This window comes from Condylostylus longicornis, unplaced genomic scaffold, assembly GCF_029603195.1.
Source record: "Condylostylus longicornis isolate FDR11 unplaced genomic scaffold, ASM2960319v2 ptg000030l, whole genome shotgun sequence".
NCBI classification, from domain to species: domain Eukaryota; kingdom Metazoa; phylum Arthropoda; class Insecta; order Diptera; family Dolichopodidae; genus Condylostylus; species Condylostylus longicornis.
In genome coordinates this window covers 9,962,350-9,985,361 of record NW_026577999.1, presented here as the reverse complement: position 1 = coordinate 9,985,361, position 23,012 = coordinate 9,962,350, and the positions used below count along the sequence as shown (strand labels likewise).

General features: G+C 23.5%; 2 protein-coding genes across 3 annotated transcripts; one reads left to right on the top strand and one right to left on the bottom strand.

Annotated features, from left to right (window-relative positions):
• The first annotated feature begins 8,329 nt into the window (after positions 1 to 8,329).
• On the top strand, positions 8,330 to 11,422 carry LOC129607856 (uncharacterized). The gene is made up of 2 exons (XM_055519080.1): positions 8,330 to 8,420; positions 10,331 to 11,422. Exons 1-2 carry the CDS (start codon positions 8,403 to 8,405, stop codon positions 10,907 to 10,909), a joined length of 597 nt encoding a protein of 198 aa, XP_055375055.1. The 5' UTR covers positions 8,330 to 8,402; the 3' UTR covers positions 10,910 to 11,422.
• A 7,022-nt stretch (positions 11,423 to 18,444) lies between these two features.
• Positions 18,445 to 22,769, bottom strand: LOC129607855 (ABC transporter F family member 4). Of its 2 annotated transcripts, none has more exons than XR_008696851.1 (5): positions 22,600 to 22,769; positions 21,491 to 21,937; positions 20,263 to 21,307; positions 19,942 to 20,128; positions 18,445 to 19,039 (listed from the first exon to the last, which is right to left on the bottom strand). XR_008696851.1 is itself a non-coding variant. In XM_055519079.1 (5 exons), exons 1-4 carry the CDS (start codon positions 22,648 to 22,650, stop codon positions 20,070 to 20,072), a joined length of 1,602 nt encoding a protein of 533 aa, XP_055375054.1. In that variant the 5' UTR covers positions 22,651 to 22,769; the 3' UTR covers positions 18,457 to 19,039; positions 20,029 to 20,069. The 2 variants fall into 2 exon arrangements, 1 of the variants encoding a protein (XP_055375054.1); XM_055519079.1 differs by having other exon boundaries at positions 18,457 to 19,039; positions 20,029 to 20,128.
• Between the last annotated feature and the right edge of the window lie 243 nt (positions 22,770 to 23,012).

The window sequence follows — 23,012 nt, the reverse complement described above, 5'->3', positions numbered from 1 at the left end:
GTATGAATACCTAAGAAGGTGTTTTTATTTAAAAAACAAAATAAAAAAATACTGCTCGGTAATTTATTTTTTCTCAATGGCAATATTTTCTTTTTGAAAGTCAGCATCCCGTATAATTTTTTGTTGAAATTGCCAATTTTTTTCACAATATTTGCCAAATTCGCCAAATTTCATAGTGAATTTGGCATGTACAACAAAATTTATGAGCCTGGAAATTTCGTATTTTAATTATTGCATAGTGTTGCAAAATAATTTCATTATCATGATCTATCAACAAATCTAACTACGTAAATCAGAGATCTAATAATAGATCTAATAAAGATATTATGAATACATAACAAGTAATCATTCTACTTAGCACAAAATAACATACATAAAAATTATACTTGCGCTCCCAAAATCATTTAAATCTTTTCAATATTTTCTATTGTAGGTTGTAAACTTGTAGATTTCTCCTTTCAAAATTTTTTAATGAAATTCTTCTGAATTTTGCACAAAAACTTTCAATAAAAACAAAATGCAAGGAAAAATGCATAAGATTATAATTTTAAAAATTGATCGTTTTCTTCGCTTTCCCACCATCGACCCGATGCATATCTTGCTAAATGTCAAAAAAAAAGAATGAAATAATGTCAAAAACTTTTTAATTGAACAAAAATACGAGTTGTTAACTTTAATTAACAGTGATTCATTTATAATAAGTTTGGAATTCCAAAAAAAGTAAATATATGGTAAATTGAACATCGTACATACCGGAAGATAGATTACTCGATTTTATTTATCTATTATATAGAGCTGTTATGCAGGATATTTTAAAAATATCACAAAAATTGTAATTAACAATTGAACAACACTATTAAAATAACACATTATTCGAAGTTTTTTAAATTATTGAAGTAACATTAAAATATTTTATGTTAATTGAATGGTAAGTATATTTTTAGATCAAAATTAATAATATATATTTATGTATATGTGCATATTTATTTATATTTTGTTTCTCATCAGAGAAAAACAAACAGAACCAGATCTCCTTTATTATAATTTCATGTAAAAAACATACTCGTATGTGTCTGCACATTGTACATTAAAATACCCATGAAGCTACAATTGAAGTTGATTCATATATTTTGAATCTTATATTAAATTCCCATTATTAAATTTCAATGTAAAATTTTGTTTTCATAATACACGCCGCTTGGATCAAATCTATAACTTTATTTGTTTATATACTTTTTACTTTGATTTTATAATATTAAATTACCATAAATAGACACAAAATGTATGTAAATGTCTACAAAATAAAAACTGTATTATTGAAAAAAAAAAAAATATTTATATTTTACGCACGCATAAAAATTTTGCGTGCATAAAAATTTTATTGTAAGCGACGACATGTTAAATATAATTTGACACAAAATGTTGAAATTGAAGTTAAGTGCTTCTGGCGCCTGACTTATAATAAACAATGTAATATCTATTTAAAAGTGAATATAAAATTTGTTTAATTATTAGTATATCAAAAAAATTTTTGTGTCTTTCATACTAATAAATTCTAACCCTTATTATCTCTCGATCATATTTTTTGCCGTACTTATAAATGATGACGATTTTGCTAGAGAATCTGATAGCGTCATTCTGCGCGTCTAAATGTTTTGGCTACTTTTGTTGATTGTTTTGGCTATTTCGTTGCAATATTAATTTGGATGATAATTGATGCTTGGCCTAAACAATTCGTTTGACATATTTTACAAACCTATACACTTAATATGTAAGCTTACGAAAATTACTTCAAACCAGTGTTCCCACTCGGAAAAAACAAAATGTATCCAATTTCGAGAAAAAAATGTATCCAAAATGTATCCAACCTCGTAAAATAGCATTATTATAATAAGTCGCCTTATTTTGTACAAATTAACCCATAATTAATATTAATTTGCTTTATTCCACAATATGAGTTTTGTTATTTATACTAAATTCTTTAAGAAATCAGATACAACTTCTATTATATTTTAAATGTGAAAGTTAAGGTCAGAAAAAACATATGCATACATGCCTTCTGTAGTTGTTGAACTATGCGGTAAAGACGATTGACCATGAAAACGGACAAATTTTAAAAAATATGTACATCCAATGCATTTTCTATTACATCTAGCTAACACTAAAATATTTTTGGTACGTTCTTGTATGAATTTTCTAAATTTGAATACAGAAAGAGGCAGTTAATAAAGTATCTTTTTTACTTTCTTGTAAAAAATTCGGAAACCTGCTTAGAATAGCCAGCAAATAACATTTGTTGATGATAAAGCAACTTCGCAATTTAATATTAGCAGCATTTTAACTGTTTTGTAATATTTATTTAGTGTTTGAAAAAAAATGTATCCATATTTCAGAAAAATTTTAAAATGTAGCCAATTTCGGCATTTTAGCAGATTTGAGTATCTTTGTATCCAAGCTCAAATTTAAAGCAAAAATGTATCCAAATGGATACAATTGTATCCAAGTGGGAACGCTGCTTCAAACTTCATTTGCTTCAGTTGATTTTGCATTATTGTGAAAAATAGTAAACAAAACAAACATTAACATTATTAATTTCTGAATCCAACAGAGCAGTGATTGATTTATAATTAATTAAAAAAATTATTAATTACTTTTATTATTAAATCATGCTATGCATATTAAATCTAAAGTGTATTTATGTAGTTTTTTTAATTCAACAAAGTACATACTATGTGTTTGTTATTTCCGCAAGATGCAACCAAATTACAAATTAGATCTGAAGTGTGAAGAAATTTTCTTAATATCTTCCGCAAACAATAATATTATTTAATTAAACCTTCAAAGTTTTTATACCATATTGGCTAATTTCTTTGCAAAAACATAATATAATTAAAATAAAATTAAAGTATAAATTTATAATTTGCACTCATCTCTTCATCTCAATTAATATTGACCAATTTGTGTGTGCTGTTATGTACATATGTACATATAAATGTAAATTTAACATACTATCACTCTACATTATACTTTTTAAGCTTACAAAAGTGAATAAATCTGAATTTTGAAATTTATTACTTAATATGTGCAAAATTTCTTAACTTAAAATTGAAACAAAGTGATACCAAGATGTGTTATGTACGTAAATACAATATGTACGAGTATATATGTAGGTATGTATACGTAATTTATTGAAAATTTTATTTGGAAGCCATTCTATAAAAGATAATCTTTTGACCCACATTACATACGCACTAAATATTTTTTATTGTTGGTAATCACAACCGAAATTAATAGCAATTTTAAAATGCACAATGAGTTCATTTTTTATTTGTTTTATTATTTTAAAGAAAATTTGAATTAATGGTGTACAAATTAATGATTTTTTTTTCAAACTACATATGTACATACATATTTGCCATGATTAAATTTTAAAATGATGAAATAATTTTGAAAACTGTTTATGGCGGAATTACTAATTTCTTAAATTGGTTTTTGTTTTGCTATTTTTGCAACAAATGGTTTAAATTTTATTACAAAATTGTTATTTTTTTCTGTATGACTTTTATATAAATATAATAAAAATATATTGTAATACAAAGTTGCCGTTTATTGAACTTGAGTGAATTTATAATTAATTTTCCAATAAATTTTTGATAGTTACTTATTTGATGATGATAAAAGAAATGTTTTTGGTGTTAGATTCATTGTGATTTAATATTACTTTTCGACTTAGTAAGTCTAAAATTTTAAGATGTTTCCTAAACTTTAAAATAATTTTAATTCTGAATTAATGAATTTTTCTATCTTCCATATAAATAATTTTTGAAATTCTCTTTTTCAATTGCTTAACATGTTTCTATTTAAAATGTTATCTATGCAGATAACAAGATATTAAAATATTTCCAGTCTTTGTATTAGATTATTTCTGGCTTTTATTGTAATTTAATGATATTTTTTTTGATCCATCTATAGATTGTGATTTCTTTATTTACCTTTTTTTTCTAATTCACTCAAAGTCCTTGCTTTCGCTATGAGGTTTGTGTCGTCAGCATACATTGTATATTTTGATATCATATTACAAATTGAAATATTCATAAAATATAATAAATACAAAAGTGGTTCTAATAGAGATCCTTGTGGTACACTCGTGTTTATAAGCAACTGATTGCTTAACATATTTTTGACTCTCACACTGTGCATTCTATTATGTAAGTAACTTTTGAATAAATTATTTCCTGTGGCTCTAATTGAAGAAAGTCTTAAAGTCGACGATGATTAATCACATCAAATGCTTTACTTAAGTCAATAAATGAACTCGCAACGTAATATGACAAACTTACCACTTTAGTTTTCAAATGTCATTTTATTTAATTAAAATTTATTAAAAAAATAAGTTAAAAAAATATAAGTAGGTTAAAAATTAAAAAATCTTTAAAATTTCAATTAAAATGAAATTTAAGTTTTAACGTAGTTTTCGCTTACAATACCATACCATTATCAAAATTTGATTACCCCGGAAAGGATGATTTGTAACAACTACAAAAAAAATTACAAAAACAATTTTTTGTTCCAACATACGAAAAGTAAGAAGAAAATTTAAAAAATCTTGGAATTTTTTGTATATTTCTCTTCTTCAATTATTTTTGTGTGTATGTACATTTATAATTTTAACTTACTAATTGCAAAGAAAAAATCAAATTTTCCAAATGACTTGACAAATTTAAAAATTATTTTAATATCACGAATAACAAATTTATTCTCAATTATTTTGTATAATTATTGGCTTTCTAATATTATTTTTGCCAAGATAATGGTTTGAGACATAATTAATTGAACCACATGTATATGACCCAATTTGTTGATCTTCATAGAAATAGATATACACGCCAATAACAGTAATTTTTTTTCAAAAATCATGATATTTGATCAAACTTATTATAAATTTTCTATTAAATTAGTATTTTGCAATTTAGTCCAATTTAGGGAAATTTTTAATTTATGATCAATAATTATTAATTTTATATTTCTATTTGATTTCTATTTGAAGTGAGACGAGCATGGACGAGATGTCGAAGATTAGCATCAGGGATTTCGATAAATTCCTCAAGAGAACGGGATGGCTTGGATAAGCAACCTGTAATCGTACGCTCAATAGCGGTGCAAAACGTTAACCAATCAACCAAACAGGTTCTCAAACTTATAATATCAAAGGTATATTCTTGTTAATTAATTTAAATCTGCCATCAATTCAAAAAACTTTGATCATCATTTTTATTCTACAAAAACATACTATTGCTTAATATTGGTGCGGTTTATTGATATTCTATATATATGTATGTACCTATGTTACACAACTTATATTTTTATTCACTATAAAAGCAAATAGCCGTATACGTACTTATTTAAATTACGATTATTTTACAAAATTTAATTTATATTTTTATTGTTTAACTTATAATGTAATATCAATTAAATTTTAACTACATTATTTTATTATATAAAACAAAGATAAATATTTTAGTTAATTTATATTAAATTGTATAATATGAAATTCAATGGAATAGGATTATTGATTTGATTTGACAGATCATAAAATTCAAGATAAAAAAAAAACAAAATGTCAAAATAAATGCATTTTAATTAATTCAATAAATTAGAAATTTCTATATATAGAAAATTCCTTCAAAAATAAATGAAAACCTCTATCGATTATTATAAAAATAATTGAAAGGTACAATACAAATAAGTTTTTAATTTAAAATTTATATTTAATATAAAAATAATTCCTTAATTTCATTTTCCTTTTGTTTTTTTTTTTTTTGGTTACTAAACACTAGCCATAGAGTTACAATCAAAATTAACAACAACGTTAAATTTGTATGCTAGTATAAATAAAACGAATGAAAAAAAAATTAAAAAACATATTTACTTAAAGGAAATGAGAAAGATTTACTTAAAGAAAATTATAGAATAATCAAGAAAACTCTAAGTTATTAGAGTCAAATATTAATATCATTTCATTTCGGAAATATTGTGAATTTTAATTGTAAATATTATGTAATATAGCAACACTATTAAGATTAATTAAATAAGGCAATAATTTTGTAAAAAGATTCCCTTCTTACTGAGTAATTTCAAAATTTTTTTGTAATTTTTGAGCCGTTCGTGCCGATTCATTTGTTGCCTTTCTATTTTTCTTTCTGTATGGCTAACTATTTCACATTGAAAAACCCTTTGAATCAAACCTTTGCTAGTTTGTGATGAAAATACACTTACTGTTCCTCAGAATCTACAATTGAACTACATTATTAATATTTTTGTATAATAATATTTTATTCTTATTTTATTTTATTTTAGCTCGTTCAAAATTTCTGATTAATAAAATAATAATAAACGAATTAACAAATATTTTATTACAATTTTACTTTTACTACATTCAACTATAAAAATATTGGGATGCGATATTTATTGAAGAAGATGAAACTTTTGGTATTTTTTTCTTATTGTTTATTTCTTCTAGCAGATACCTTTCTTCCTGTTCAATAAAAATAATACGAAAAAAAAATATAAAACTACAACAAAAAAAAAAAATATTTTAAATTCCAAAAAAAGCTTGAGGAATTTATGTTCAAAACTTATAAGCTAAACCAACAAAATATAAAAATAAAAAAATTAAAGGTATAATCTCATCATTACTGCTCTTTGTCCAGTAAATTTTATTGCATTATTAAAATTTGTTATATACGGGCAAACCGTATAGTAATATTACTGTATAGTAGCATATAGTCATATCGATTATAGTTAAAATCGAAAAGAACGTTGAAATTGGTAAATGCCATCCATAAACGAAAAAATAAAATTATTTTGAATAAAAATTTTTATGTAATTTATAAAACTTATTATTAATTTTAGTTCTGATTTGGATTGTTAATGAATACTTTCGAGTAAAGGTGTTATATAAACGGCTAAATGAAGTCCATCGTCTATCAATACAATTTTTTCAAAATATTGCATTGTATACCAGTAAATATTTTTACTAATTTAAAAATTGACAGTACTATAAATTCTAAAAGTATAGGAACAACTTTAAAAACAATGACAAAATTTACTTGCATATTAGTCTTTCGCAACACGAAATGGTGAAAACATTTTATTTAAATTTTCAAGAAACCGTAATCCCTAAAGCATTGTGTTGCAGATAGAAATAGAAAATTCTTTCAAAATCGCCTCAATCGAAACACCGCAAGCATAAGAGATTCGGTTTAAATGCTTCCGTTAGTGTATGTGGTGCGACCGTAAACTAAGCTACTAATTTTAATTTCGAAAATTTATTTAAATAAAATAAATAAAAATAAATTTTATGTTAAAAAACTGAAACAAATTTAAGAAAAATTTTAAAAAGGAATCCTATAAACTAATACAAAAGTTCAGCTGAAAATTTAGGACCCATATTCAATTAATATTTCTTATCTCCTCCGTTTCAATATATAATAGAAGGAAAATAAAGTATTCTTTGGGATCAACTTTGATTATATCTTATAGGTATTATTCAACAGGTTAAAATCAAATTTTTCTCGTATAACTTTATCCAAACTAATATATGTACATATAAATAGTTGCCCATGTATTTCTTATATACATTTAATGCAAAAATTTATGCTTGTATTTAAATAGGAAAAAAAAAATATTGTATTTTAACTAAGTGTCTCGAATTATTCCAATATACATTTTGATATTTTATAGTTAATTGTTGTTTCTTCTTCAACAATCATAAAGTTGTTGGAGTTTTTAAAAACAAAAATGAAGAAACAAAATAGAAAAATGAAAAATACAAAAAAGAAACATAGCACGGGGAAAATGGGTAGAAGAAATTCACGTAATAATCAACCAAAAATAATGGCAATTTATTCAAGTATAGAGCATCGCTAATGCGCTTCTGAAAGTTAGAGGTATGAAGTTAACATTTTGCTTTTTTAATGCTTTTTTTTTTCATTTACCTTCATTTTCATATTTTTACTTCTTCTTCTTATTTTTTTTTGGTTTTTACTTCTTGTACTAAAAAAAAATTTTACTGTTGATTTTATAATATTATTTTGTATTTGGAAAGAGAGAGACAAAAATATAAAGAGATGGATCTTCTTTTATGCCATTGTATATATGCCCCATCATGCATTTGGCTACCAAATTTAGTGAAAATATTAAAAAAAAAAAAAAACAATAATAATAAAAGAAACAAGAAAAAAAATAATTGCAAATATTTTTATCGTGCGACGACTATAAAGAGGAAAACTCTGACCGAATAAATGTACATTCAGTTGTTGGTTTCCTAATCGAAAGGAGCTAAATCAGCTTTTTTTACCTATTCCTTTTCTATTTTTTTTTAAATTTTTTTTATAAAAATTATGAACTCCTTTGTCGTGGTAAGCTCATAATTTCTAATATTAATTATATATACGAAAAGTGAATATTGCATTTAAGGACGATAAAAAATAATTTGAGTGTGTTTAATACTTAAAAAAAATATTAATTAATTTAAATATTAATCATATTTTTAAAATAATTGCAATTTATAAGAAAAAAAAGCTTTTAAACCATAAAATTAATTTTAATGTAAAAATAAAATATAACGCATAAGACAAAAAATATAGCAATGCATATGTGACAAGGATTATATTGTATTTTCAAAAAAAAAAAAAAAAATCATAAAGGATATTTTTTAAATGCCAATTATGTGTATTACAATTAGTATAATTACAATTAATTTGTGGTATTAATAAAGAAACATTTATAGTGATTAGATTATGATTAGTATGCAACTAACTTCAAGGATATTTAATTGCCTAATACTTACATACATACATATGTGTATATAAACGTTTATAAAAACAATAAAAACTTGAATTTTAAAAAAAAATCTTAATTTCATAGTGAAAAATTAAACGTACTAAATTCTGGTCATTAAATTAGTAAAGATCAATATTCAAATAACAATTTTGTGAAGCTTTTTGAATAACAATTGATGGTGTTATTCATATTATTAATTATATTTGGAAATTTATAGAAAAATATTGATTTTAATTTAATTAAGAAACAATAATTTTTATAAAATATTATTTCTTTTCACAATTTCACAATAAAAATATTAATATTTCAAAGATGCTCCCAATTTTCCGTCATAATTTCAAAAAATTTTGTTAATTGATTATATTTAAACTTTATTTTAATTGGGTCGATAATTCAGTTCTAACTTAGTTTTAATATAAAGTACGTTCAATAAATCCAAAATATGAAACCTGCAAAAATAACATTTGAAAATTACAGTAGTGCTTAAAATTATAAAGGCGTTTTTTTAAAACAACTGCAAAATATCTTACAAATTATTAGAAGAAGAGTACTTATAATATAGAAAAATAAAAATATTAAGTATTGAAGAATCGAGTATGTTACAAAGTTGTAAAAACTGCAAAAGTAATATATGTATTCAGTTTATGCAGATTTTTAAGTATACGTTTATATGAAAAGTCTTTTAAATTTCAATTTAGAACTGGTAGCGCTTGCCTGAATACTCGAAAATCCCCTAAAATATAAAATTATTAAATTAATATTTTAATAGTTAATTATTTTTAATTATAATGATAGTTATTAGCAAATTTATACCATATCTATATATTCAATGGTCATTACAAAGTGATATGTATTATATAACAATGATAATTATTGTTATACTCCCTTAAAATGACCATTGAATTTATTTTTGAATGTATATACAACAAGAAAGAATTTTAATTCTATCATAATTTTAAAAATATTCGAATTCTTTGTATAAAATTTAGTTTCAATAAATATAAGAGTTTTTGAGGTAAATATTATCTGACCTTAGACGTGATTCCTTGTCTTTAATCTAAGAATTTCATTTAAATTTGCTTTAAAAATTTCCTATAAAAAGTACAAACAAAATTTTATATCTGTATAAAAAATTAAAACAAATCATAGAATTAAGAAAAATTTAAATAACATCTTTTTCTCATAATTTTAAAAAAAAAAATGCACAAAATTTTTAAAAAAAGCAAAGCCTTCATATATAATGAACCATTTTCATTCAAAATTCTAAAAATTCAATAAACAGAAGATTAAATCGAATTGTAAATTTACTGATACAACAATAATTGTTCGTTAAATAGAGATATTCGTCATGTAGATGGTTCGTTTTATGATAGTTTTGCTATACATACATTAAATGACATATTGGTATGACTTTGGGCAAATACATTAACTTAAAATTTTTTAATGTTTAACTTAAATTTCATATAATGTTTTTTTCACATTTTAGATCTTGGCCTGTTCGTTGGCTGCATTAGCTGTTGCTGAACCTCCATCAGGCTACAATTATCCACGTGGTGGAGGTGGTGGAGGCGGTGGCGGTTTTGGTGGTGGTTTCGGTGGAGGATTTGGTGGAGGATTTGGTGGTGGTGGTGGTGGGGGCGGTGGAGGCTACCAAGCTGTGAGTGGAGGTTTTCAAACTTCTGAAGGACAAAATGTTGATCCACAATTATTAGAACAAGTAAGACAAATTCTTTTACAAGAAGAAAGTAAAAGCGGCGGTGGTGGTGGAGGCGGTGGTTTTGGTGGCGGTGGTGGTGGTGGTTTTGGTGGTGGTGCTCCATCAGGATCATATGGACCACCATCTGGTTCATATGGCCCACCATCTACATCGTATGGTGCTCCGGGCGTTGGAGGTGGACGTGTTGTCGGTATTGATTTAGAAGGTGTTAGACAAGCAATACAAGTAGCACAATTTGCTCAAACAATGACTCAAGCTGGCGGTATTGGAGGTGGCTATCCAAGCGCCCCATCTGGTAGTTATGGTGCTCCATCAAGACCAAGTTCAAGTTATGGTGCTCCATTTTAAGTTGAACAAATAGAAAAATTAGTAAAATTTCATCGCATTTTTAGTAAAAAAAAAAAAAACAAAAAAAAAAATTGTTAAGAAGAGTATTAAAAAAAACTCATCAAAACAACATACCATAAAAAATTCACGTCACATACATACATGCATACGATAGGGAAAAGAAAAGTATACAAAAAAAAGAACTATAAGTATTAATATTTTTTTTATATTATATATAATTCCCCAATATATTGGGCCAGTATTACATGAAATTGATATGAAAAAAAAAATATTATAAAGGGATGACGAAAATTTTTAAAATATTTTTTTTTTAAATATTTTTTGCTGAAAATGATACTCGTAATAATTACATATACATATATAAAAGGACGCCACGACACTGATATTATAATCCCAAAATAAAAATCAATTCCATGACAATCAAGGAGTATAATTACATATATATATATATATTTTTTATATACACATATATAAAATATATACGTATATTTTTTGTAAACATGCCAAGTATTAACGTTAACAGGAGTTTTAAAATACTAAGGGAATTTTATTTAGTATTTTTGAATGAAAGTTTAAAAAGTATAAAATAAAAAATTTTGGATTTTCATATTTTCATCTTTTAAAAAAATCTATTAACTATAATTTCTTATATTTTCATATTTTCCAAATATCTATAACTGTTCTATAATTTTCAAATGTAAAACATAATTTTTTTTAAGAAAATGTTTCTAAAAAAAATTTGCTTTAAGTAATTTCACTTTAATTTTATTTTTTGCTGTCGTTAAAAAAAGAAATAATGTGTAAATATTTGTTTTTGTATTGTAGTTTTAAGTGTTTGTTTTTTTTTATATAAAAAGCTGAATTTTGTCACCGTTAACAATGTGTTTTATTTCTTTGGTTAATTTTTTTTAAGTTAAAAGTTTCTCAAAGAAGAGTGAATTCTAAATTACGCATTTTAAAAACGAGAAAGGGAGGAGGAAACTTTGAATTTGGAACCTCTTTATGATTTCTAAGTAAGCTTCATTAGTAAGACTCACAAACAAAACATTCAGCCATATTAAGAATTCCACTCCTAAAATTCTACGACTACGAGATAGACTTTTGAATGATCATTGATCACAAATGTCACTCGTGGAGATTATGAATTAGCAATGGCATAACTATTTTTTGGAATGTCAAAGTCAGTATTTTATTTCAACTCTAATGTTTATTTATATTTTTTATAACTGTTTAAGTAAACAACATTAATACAAAAAGTTTTTTTCATACAAAAGTTTACATGAACAACATTCATATAAAAGTTAAAAGTTTTTGAATATTTTTGTCAAAAAAAAATTATTTAAAATTTTGTTTTCAGCAAATACGAATAAATTTCCCTTTATTGTAGTTGTGCTAGAGGAACTCATACTCATAAAAAAAAAATAAATCAAAATATAAAAATTTAAAACGAGCGTTCTCTTTAAATTGCTTTTGTAGATTTTTGACATTTATTTTTACTATACGAACATAATTTATAATTTGCTCATTTGCTCCAAATTTTCGGGAGAGAATTTTAATAATTCGGAATTCGTGGTAGGACTGATTATCATTTTGCCACCCTGCCATCCTCAAATAACTTTAGTAATTTTGTATTTAATATAATTTGGAAATGGTTTCAAAAAAATTTTAAATTGTTTAAAAAAATCAATTTATAAAAAGTTATTTCAGAATAAACTATAAAAAAATATAAAGCATAAATCAAAGTACATCATAATAATGACTGAAAAAGGAAAATCCTATTTGAAAAACTTTATGCAATTGATAAGGAAGCAATTAAAGTTCTTAATTGACTTGAAACCTACAGGAAAGTGTATTTTTTTGAGTTTTGATGGGTTCAAATATTAGTAACTTATTTAAATATATAACACTGATTTAAAGTTCAAAAAAAAATTTTGATAACATTTTTTTTTTGCAAAATTTTTAATCACATTTAGCAATAAATTAGTAAACATTTATAAAAATAGCAAATAATATTTACGTAAATATTAAACGCGCTTAAGTTAAATTACGTGCTTTTATTTTAAAAACTAGATCTTAATCTAATCCTAGTTTTTATTTCAGCGCTCTAATGAGTAATAACAATGGGATATAAAAATAAATTAATCGTCTTATACGACATAATTTTAAAAAGAATTTCGTATTTTTATAATTTTTATATTTTTATATTATGCACTAAATTATGATTTTATTTAACACTTATTTAACACTATGTATGTATGTTCACATATAGGTTCTCATTTATTATAAATATAATAATTAAATATCATGTGGAATTTTCACAATTTTATTGTAAATTATTAATTAAAAATGCAGCCCTTTTTTATAAACACAACATTATGTATTGTATATTATTTAAATTTGGCATATTTTTATTCTTTTGAAAACTTTATAGCGTTCACATTGGATTTATTTTGAAAAAAAAAAAAATATTAAATATAAATGCGGCTAAAATTTTTTAATTTATAGTTAATTGACATGTCATAAAAACAAGTCAATGAATTAGAGATGAGCAAAATGTCAGAATCATTAAAATAACCAATAATTTTACTTATATGCAAGTAAATATGAATACATATGTATATACATATAAATATCGAATCTTTATCAATATAAAATTTACAAGTAAGCAAATTTTATTTTAGTAACCACACTCTGTAATGTAAAGTAAAATATAAGGGCACGTGCAATGTATACTATGGCAAAATGCTGAACAGATGCAATTTAATTGAAACAATCATGTGCATACTAAAATATTTCATCATTCATGATATATGTAACTACTTTTATAAGTACATAATATTGTATGAATTCAAATATTCATATAAATTTCATACATAAATTAATATAAAACTTTTTGAATATCTGTAAAATTTTTGTATTGTTAATGCAAATATTAAAAATTTCTTATGATTTCAATAATTAATGCAGTGAATAATGATTAATTAATTAATATAATTCAAAGAAACAATAATAATATAATATGTTAATACGTAACTAAAATATGTCTGATTTTAGATTTAAATAAGAAATGCAAAAACGAACTCTACCAAGTTTATAATTTCTCAATTAAAACTCGTGAACATCATTAGGTCAAAAAAAATAATACTTACATACCTACAAATATGCTCAATGTGATCATTACATATGTACATACATATATATTTATTGAAACGAATATTTAATTTTATATTCTAAAACAAAACAAAATAAAAATTTTTTTATTTTTAACAACATCTGAATAAATATATACATATATATATATGTGTAAATTTTACATATAATTACACACTTACGTATATCACATGGCAATACGCTAAATACCTTATGATTATCGCCATTATAATTGTTGTTACAATTATTATTATTGTTGTCGTTAATAATTACATACATATATAGTATTATATGTGCTCACTATATACATACATATGTACATTTATAATATATAAAATATCATAATGTTGTTGCTTAATTATATTTTCTCTATATTCCTCTATTTTAATCACATGTGATTGCTAGGTGATAAAATATTACATAAGATGCTATAAAAATTGGTATTACGTACATACGTTGGAAACAATAGATAAAACAATAGAAATGAATCTCTTAACTATTTTATATTTTTTTTTTTATTTGTTAAAGTGAAAAATTTATGGTAACTTTTGGTTTTATAATTATTATTAGTATTACATACTTTGTAACTATTACATACTTTTCAAAGTATGTAATTCAAAGTATGTATGTAATTGATAATATAAATTAACAACAAAAATTAAAAATAAAATATGAATAAGAGAACAAGACACTTTTTTATTTTGCTTAAAATCTAAATGTACATCCATATAAAGGTGCAATTAATTGTAATAAAAATGATTTGTGGTCCAATTGTGAAATTAACTAATCTAATACATATAAGTATACGTACATATGGATACATACTATGACATTGTATGTATACATAATACATATGTACATACTTATATGAATAAAAATGTTCCCAAAACGCAAACTTTTGTAAAGTATCATATTCAAAAAAGTTGTATGAAAGCTCTTGATATTGCAGACTGTTCAAAAATGTTTATTACAATGCAATATCAAGTGTTTCTTCGCATTTGTAATACGAATAAAAAAAAAATCATTGGTAGCGAAAAAATGGAACGCAACTGTCATATAACATAAGTAAATGTTAATCAAAAATGAACTATTGATAAAGTAATACCTATATAACTTTCAGAAGTAAAGTGCTTATTATTTAATATCTATGAAACTTTGCTTTTTTTTTTAAAATATAAAATGTACATAAATATTACAAAATCTTTAGCATTTGGTTTTACAATTTAGTAAAACTTTCAAAAGATAGTAGAACCGTATTTATACGGTACTAAACTTTTTATAAAATATTTTTGAAGACTCTCAAAATTGTACATTAATTAAATACAAAAACATTTTTATACTTTTTATCTTAAATGCACTTGAAAATTAACAGCGAAAAAAAATATAAACCCAAACATACATATAAATGCATATGTATTTATTTTAAATACATATGACTTAATTTTACTATACTTATTTTTATTAATACAATTCTCATCGAATTATTTAGATCGTTCTGTTTAATAAATAGGGTGAATGTGGAAATGAGCGATACAAAACATGATTGTAAAGCTTTACTACGTTACCTAATAGATTATGTTTGATTTTATATATGTGTACGTACTCATACATAATTTCTTATGACAAATCTAAAATATATTAACAAAAAAGTTGAAATTTAAAATTTAAGTATGCAGAGATTAGGTTAAATTTTTACCTATGTGTACATATTCCTACAACCAGAATGAGTGAATTTCATAGAATAATTTTATTCAAATTTCTTAAATAATGAAAGTTAGCACCATACCATAGCAAACTAATTAATTGCTTACAAAATTATAATTTTTATGAATTAAAATAAAACTCTTCTATTTATATTTTTGATCAAATTAAAGTACATACTTGCATTTCGTGAAGTTATTTTAAAATATTCGCATACTTACTTAACCTATGTCTATGATAAATTAGAAATTTATGTAAATTTTTCTCGTTGATTACATTTCATAAACAAAAACTCAAAAACGTTATATGAATTTTTAATAATTTTTTGATTATATTTGCAGTTTTATTTTAAAATTTCAAAACAATAGAAAAAATGAAAACATAATAAAAATAAAGATATGTTGTTACATTAATATTAGTATTTGCCGATTATACATAATGATTTAATACTATTGATTAATCGTGACATCTTAAAAATAATGTTTTTTTTTTTTATAATATCGAATATTTAAACAGAAGAATTGTGCAACAATCAACACAAAAAAATCATGTTACATTTGAAAAAAGAAAAAAAAAGGAATCTATGCCAGTAATCTTTCCTTGCTTTACTTTTTTTATTTTTACTATTTTTAATCTTTCCTTGCTTTACTATTTTAAATTTTTTCTATTTTTCTGAGAAATAAAATATCGATAAGGTGATATTTGTTGTGTATTTACTCGTACCTCTACACATATTTTTATCTCAGTTAATTTAACTTTAAATTTAACCCTTATTTTGTATTTGTATATGTATGCATATATTTGTATATTTATAAACTTTAAAAACATTGATAAGAATAGGTTTTGTGTATTATATGCCTTTGAATTTCTAAAGATTCTAAATGCTAAATTTATACATATTCAACGTAATTAGTACTAACTAATAGTGCAAACTTTTTAATTTTTATATCTATTATGTTGACACGTAATGAATGGTTGGTTATTAAATATTTGAAGTTGACAAAAATTTATTCAGGTAGTATACAAAAACTTTGTTGGCAATTTCTTTATCAATTAATTTAAATTTTTTTCAGCCAAATTAAATTCGCCGTGTTAAATTCATTTATTTAGTTTGTTTAAAAATTTGTAACGTTCAAAAAATGCTATAATAATTACATTATGTAAATTAATACGTCTTTTAAATATGTTATTCATATAAACTCTAGAATAATAGAGTTATTCCAGAGTTATACATAATTCATATACGGTCTTTTGGCTTCCGCTAAAATAATCTATAGAACATTTTTGTGTTGAATCAGATTTTTTATAATACAATTTTCACTGCAATTTTTTGAAAAATCTTTAAAAGAATGACAAAACTAATTTTTCTTCGAACTCTTCTATAATAATTCATAATTAAAATGTATAGTAAATTTATAATTTTGTTTCTGAAACTTGTAAATTATTGTTCTGATCTAATAAGGATATCAATAAAACGGTAATTTTGTGCTTTAAAATTACTAATTTTAATTTTAAAGTATATTTATCTATATATTTTGATTTTCTTTAAGCTTTTAGTATAAATACTTACGTTAATCCATAGTTTCTTTTTTATTCCAAGGATTGACAAATTTGCCCAAATTATTTGAATTTTAACAATTTTGCATTACAATTCCCTTTGTGTAATCTATTTGTGAATATGAACTCAAAATTCAAAAGTTTACCCAAAAGTAGATTAATTTTATTTTTTAAGAAAAAATAATGACAATCTGTATGGCTGTTTTCTTCTTTTTATTTAAAAGTTAACAAAAAATTTTTGTTTTTTTTTTTTTAATTACAGAATTAAAAATAGTTTCATTTTTTTAGTTTTATTTTTTATATAATTTTTCGATTTTTCTTATTATGTAATTTACTCTACACACAAACATTTTTCTTTTTTTTTTTTTGTTTTTCAATTTTCCATTTCTTCGTGTTCATCAAATTGAAAATTATGCTCTAATTATATTATTTTATTTAAAATAATTTTTAATATATGTATTTAAAAACAAAGAAAAAAAAATAAAGAAATTTATAGCTATTCTACTTCAACTTTGTGTTTTTGTTTAAAAATTTGTATTTATTCTTCCTTATTTATTGTTACATTTATTTCTTTTCACACTTTTTTTCCACAAAATAGACATACTAAATAATAGTAAACAATTTATAAATTTCTAATTTTTTATCAAACCAATTTTTCATTAAATTTTGATACTTAACCATTTAATTTTTTAGATATAGAGAAAGAATGTGTTAGGCAGTTTATGGAAAATGCCAAATTATATCAAATAATATTTTCCAAAAACAGGATTACATAATTCATTTAAAAGTGTAAATTCACCTTTAAGTCTTTCGACCTAGTTTATAAAAAAAAAATTTTTTTATAAATAAACAGGCTTAAAACATTTTCTTTGTAGGTAAAATGTAATTGCTAACAAAAAATTTAAACATTTCACTCACATATTATGTGAAATGCATTTTAATATTTAAAAATGCATTAGCGGTTTTTAATAAAATTTAAACAAAAAAAAATACTTTTTTTATACAAGATCTATAAAAATTATGTAAATTATTGTTCATTCTATAAAATCCACAAAAAATTTTCATTTATGAGCATGCCAGTGAAATTTAATATTTAAATTTTAAATATTATTTATAAACAAAAAACAAGACATTATTATTTAAATTGTTAAATACAATTGTATTTAATTATGTTATCTCTCATAAAAAAATATGAGTTTATGTTTTTGTAATTAATACACCTATCAATGAGTCATATATTTTTTACTTATTTAACCAAATATTTAATAAAATATATCTTTCAACATTCCACATTTACCAAATATTGAAATATCAAATTCCTTTTTTTACAGATTTTAATTTCAAGCATGCATAATTAAACAGAATCAAAAATTAATTTACTAATATAAAAGTTTACTCTTACGAATATATTAGTTTATTAGATTATGTTTTTAGTTAAATTATTTTGTTATGTTATTTTTTTATTTATTTATTATGCGTTTATTAATTTTGAATTGTTTTTTTTTTAATTTTATTTTTTGCCATATGCCTAAAAACGAGCTTTCTTATATTGCTGAAAAGAAATTTTATATGTAGTTTTATAAAAACAAAACTATTTATACATGTATTTTTTTAGTTAGTCAATTATTATCAAAAACTTATGATATACATAATAATACATAATTTAATTACAAAATTGTGGTGTCGAAATTACTTCACCAGGAGCCAATCAGTTTGGTTCGCCTAAAACGTAAAAAAATTAAATTTAATAATTTTTTGTAATCGAAAACTAATCATGTGAAAACAATATTAAGCTAAATTAACTGTTCTTGCCATTTTGATTTCAAGTTTCTAACATACATGCAATATGAGTTAATATAGGTATGTATATAGTATATGTATATATAGTATATATAATAATAATAATTGCTACATACTATATGTATATATATATACTATGTACATTAGTGTATATAGATATATAGTATATATATTGAGATATATATAGTATATATATAGAGATATATATATAGTATATATATAGAGATATATATAATATACATATAGAGATATACCCACTATATATACGTACATCAATATAAGTACAAATTATAAACATGTTCTTTAAATACGTTAAATTATAAAATATTCTCTTTATAAAACAATAGCTTCCAAAAAAAAAAAAACGAACTAGATTAGTTAAACTGAATTTACCGTAATTTGAATTGATCCCACCCAAATCTATTTATGATAACTTAATTAATATTTTCATAACTGCGCAAAAACAAAGTTTAACGTTGTAGCTAATCGTTAATAGCTTAAATAATAAAAGATTTGCTTTCAAATTAAATTAAAAAAAAAACAACTTTTAAATAACCGCTTTTCAAAATCTAATTAGCTTCCTCTAACTTTGAAAAAATTCAGGTTGCGAATACGGAACTGCCAAAAAAAATATTTACTGTTTAAAATGACGAATAGGAATCTCCCGAAATTATGTCACATACATTGAAAAATTCGGCTATTAGCAATTAAAATGTTTTTTTTTTTTAATCTTATTTATATTTTTTTTAATTTATTCTATCATATTATAATATAGTGATTGTTTTTTTTTAATATGTATATAGTAAATTTCAATATTACATAACTATAAATTTGTATGTTGGCGATAAAATTTATTGAAAATAATGTATAAATTTAACTTTTATACAAACTACATGTAATTCGTTAATTACTTTTGTGATAAAACTTAATTGATGTATTAATAGTGTTTATCTTAAATACAAGGCTGTGGAGCTGATATTACTTCATCTGACGCTGATAACTTGGTATCGCCTAAAACAAAAAGTTATTTTTTTATTTCAACAAAATATATTCTATTTGCGATGTTAGTTGGGCTAATACATTGATCAATAAATTACAGATATAAAAATTTTTAAAAATTATTTAAAAATAAATCAAACACTTACAAGTATTATCTGTTTTTGTTTCAATTTTATTTTCTTCCACTGAATTGGTAATTTCTACGGAATTATTCTCATGTGGGATATTGTTTTTTTCTACAACTTCTGAAATTTGATCACTTATTTTATCTTTTTTAATTTCATTTTTATTTTCTTCAGGTGTGCCATTATTGCCTAATCCATTATTAGTTTCAATCATTTCTACATCATTCGTTATTACATCATCGTTTACCCCTGTTGATGGCATAGAAACTTCTTCAATATTATTTATTTCATTATTTGATAATTCTGGACTTTCGTCAACATCCATTGCTTCTACAGAATCTACTTTTTTATTTGTATCAGTTTCTTTTTGAGTTTCTATTGATTTTTCTACAGTTTTATCTTCGGTGGATGATTTTTTGTCTTCTTCAATTCGATTTTCATTCATTTTCTGTGCTTCTTCTGTTACGATTTTTTTGTCTGGCGACGTTTGCTTTTCACCAATTACATCCTTTATTGATTCTGATGGAGATTTAGATAAATTTTCTTCAGTTTCTTGATTTTTATCAGATTTTTCTTCTGTAGATTTTTCTTTGTCCAATATATCTTTAATTTCTTCTTGCATTGGTTTATTTTCGCAACTTTCATCAGAAACAATTTCTTGAGAATCTTCCTTGATTGATTCAAGTTTTTCACCTTTATCTATTTCATCTACTTGCGGTTCTTTTAAACCTTGATTAATTTTCTCGTGTGTCTCCTGAACATTTTCAATTTTATCTTTCACCTGCTCAGTAGTCTCTTTTACATCTTCAACTTCTGCCACTGGTTGCGACTCCGAGTTTTTGTGCACTGCGCTCTTTTCCTCCTCAATTTTTGTTTCCGTTTTACCGTCAGGATTCTTTCCCAATTCTTTGGATGCACTTGGTTTATTCTCTATAATTTCATCTTTTTGATCTGCTTTACTTTCTTCATTTTTAGTTACATTACTATCCTCACTTGTTATTGAAGTAGTAGCATCATCAACTGATTCAGATTTATTTTCCTTTACCGGGGTTGTTTCTTTCGTCCCCTAAAAGTAATAATATTAACAGAAAGGATTGAATGAAAAAATAAAAAAATTTTGAATATTAATCATTTTAAATATTAAATAAAAAAGTCACAAAAGAAAAAGCACATTAAGAATTTAAACTAAAATTGTTTCAAAAAGAAAATTAAACTAAAATAAATTGTTGAAAATTCTTCTGAAACTTACTTTTTTTTTGCTGTCTTTTCCAGCGTTCTGCTTTCCGGCTATTTCTGCTTTTTCAAGATTTTTTTCTGGCTTTTCAGACTCGCTACTTCTAGATTTACTTGATCTCGTAGATTTTTTAACTTCTTTTGTTTCGTTAGATTTCTTATTTACTGGACTTTTCTTTGTATCAGTTTCCTCACTTTTTTCAGATTTGGAACCATCGTTACTTTCTTCCTCGTCATCCAATCGTTTAGATCTTCCTCGCTTCGCTGATGATGTTGATGGTGTTGACGCTTTAGCTCTTTTCGTTGGTGGTGGCGTTGCTGGTGTAGATTTGGCTGTACTATTTCTAGAGCTTGATCTTGTTTTACGACCGCCTTCAATATCTATAGAGGATCCCATTTTTTTCAATACCTCTTCAGACTCCCGCTTAACTTTTTCTGCTAAAGACAGTCTAGAACGTTTTTTCTGAAAAAATTATTTGTTATGTAAGAGTTTCTTGATAAAAATTATTTATATTTCTAAATTTGTGAAATCGAATAAGTTAAATTTGTTAAATTTAAAATAATGCAAATTTACAGATTTCTGCAAGCCGCCAAAATCATCTCACAAACACTAATATAAATGATTATGCTATTTTACATGTGTAGGAATCCTTTCAAACAAAATTGTCTTTTAATTTAACACGAGTAAAATGCACTCGCATTTTTTATTTTTGAAATTGAAAAATGAATTGCAATATAATTTCTCAAAAATATGAACAAAATAAATAAAGCATTAAAATAAAACGCGTCTTGCTAATATTATTTGATGTCGTACCCACCTACACATTTACAATAAACGCAATGCACTAATATATAAACTTGTTTTACGTATTTTTACATACATACTTCAGAACTATAAAAAAAATTTAATTTATATCCACTAAATAAATTTTTTTTTGTACCTTCAGGTAATACTATCTTTAAGTAATTAAAAAATTACATCAATTTTCGGAATTGAAAGAAATTTAGTATCAATACTAATTAGTTTTTTCAGACCTCAAATTAACAATCTTGATTCAACACTATACATATATGTACATAATACAATGGAAGCCCAAGCGGCACACCAAAAATTACACCACTCACCGGAGTACTTTTTTCTGCTTGCGGAGAAATACTTTCATTTTGTTCCGACATTTTATAATAATTTTCGCAAAAACAATTGATTTACAAATATTTTAAAGAAATAAACAATATTAAATTCCTTTTTTTAAACAAAAATATTTTTTCAACGAAAACGCTTCTTATCTTCGCGCTTGATGTTTTACGAATATATGAAGTTTCGGCTAAATAGAAGCGAAAACGTTGCTTTTCGGTCACAAATATCATTCAACAGGACGCTGCGTCATTTAATTTTTACTTCTTATAATGAACAACAGATGTCAGTGCGAAAAGAAATTATTTATCTTTTACGTCTATTGAAAACATCCGAATTGTTTTATTTATACCTCCGAAAAAATATTATTTAATTTTACAGTAAGTTTTATTAATTTTAACAT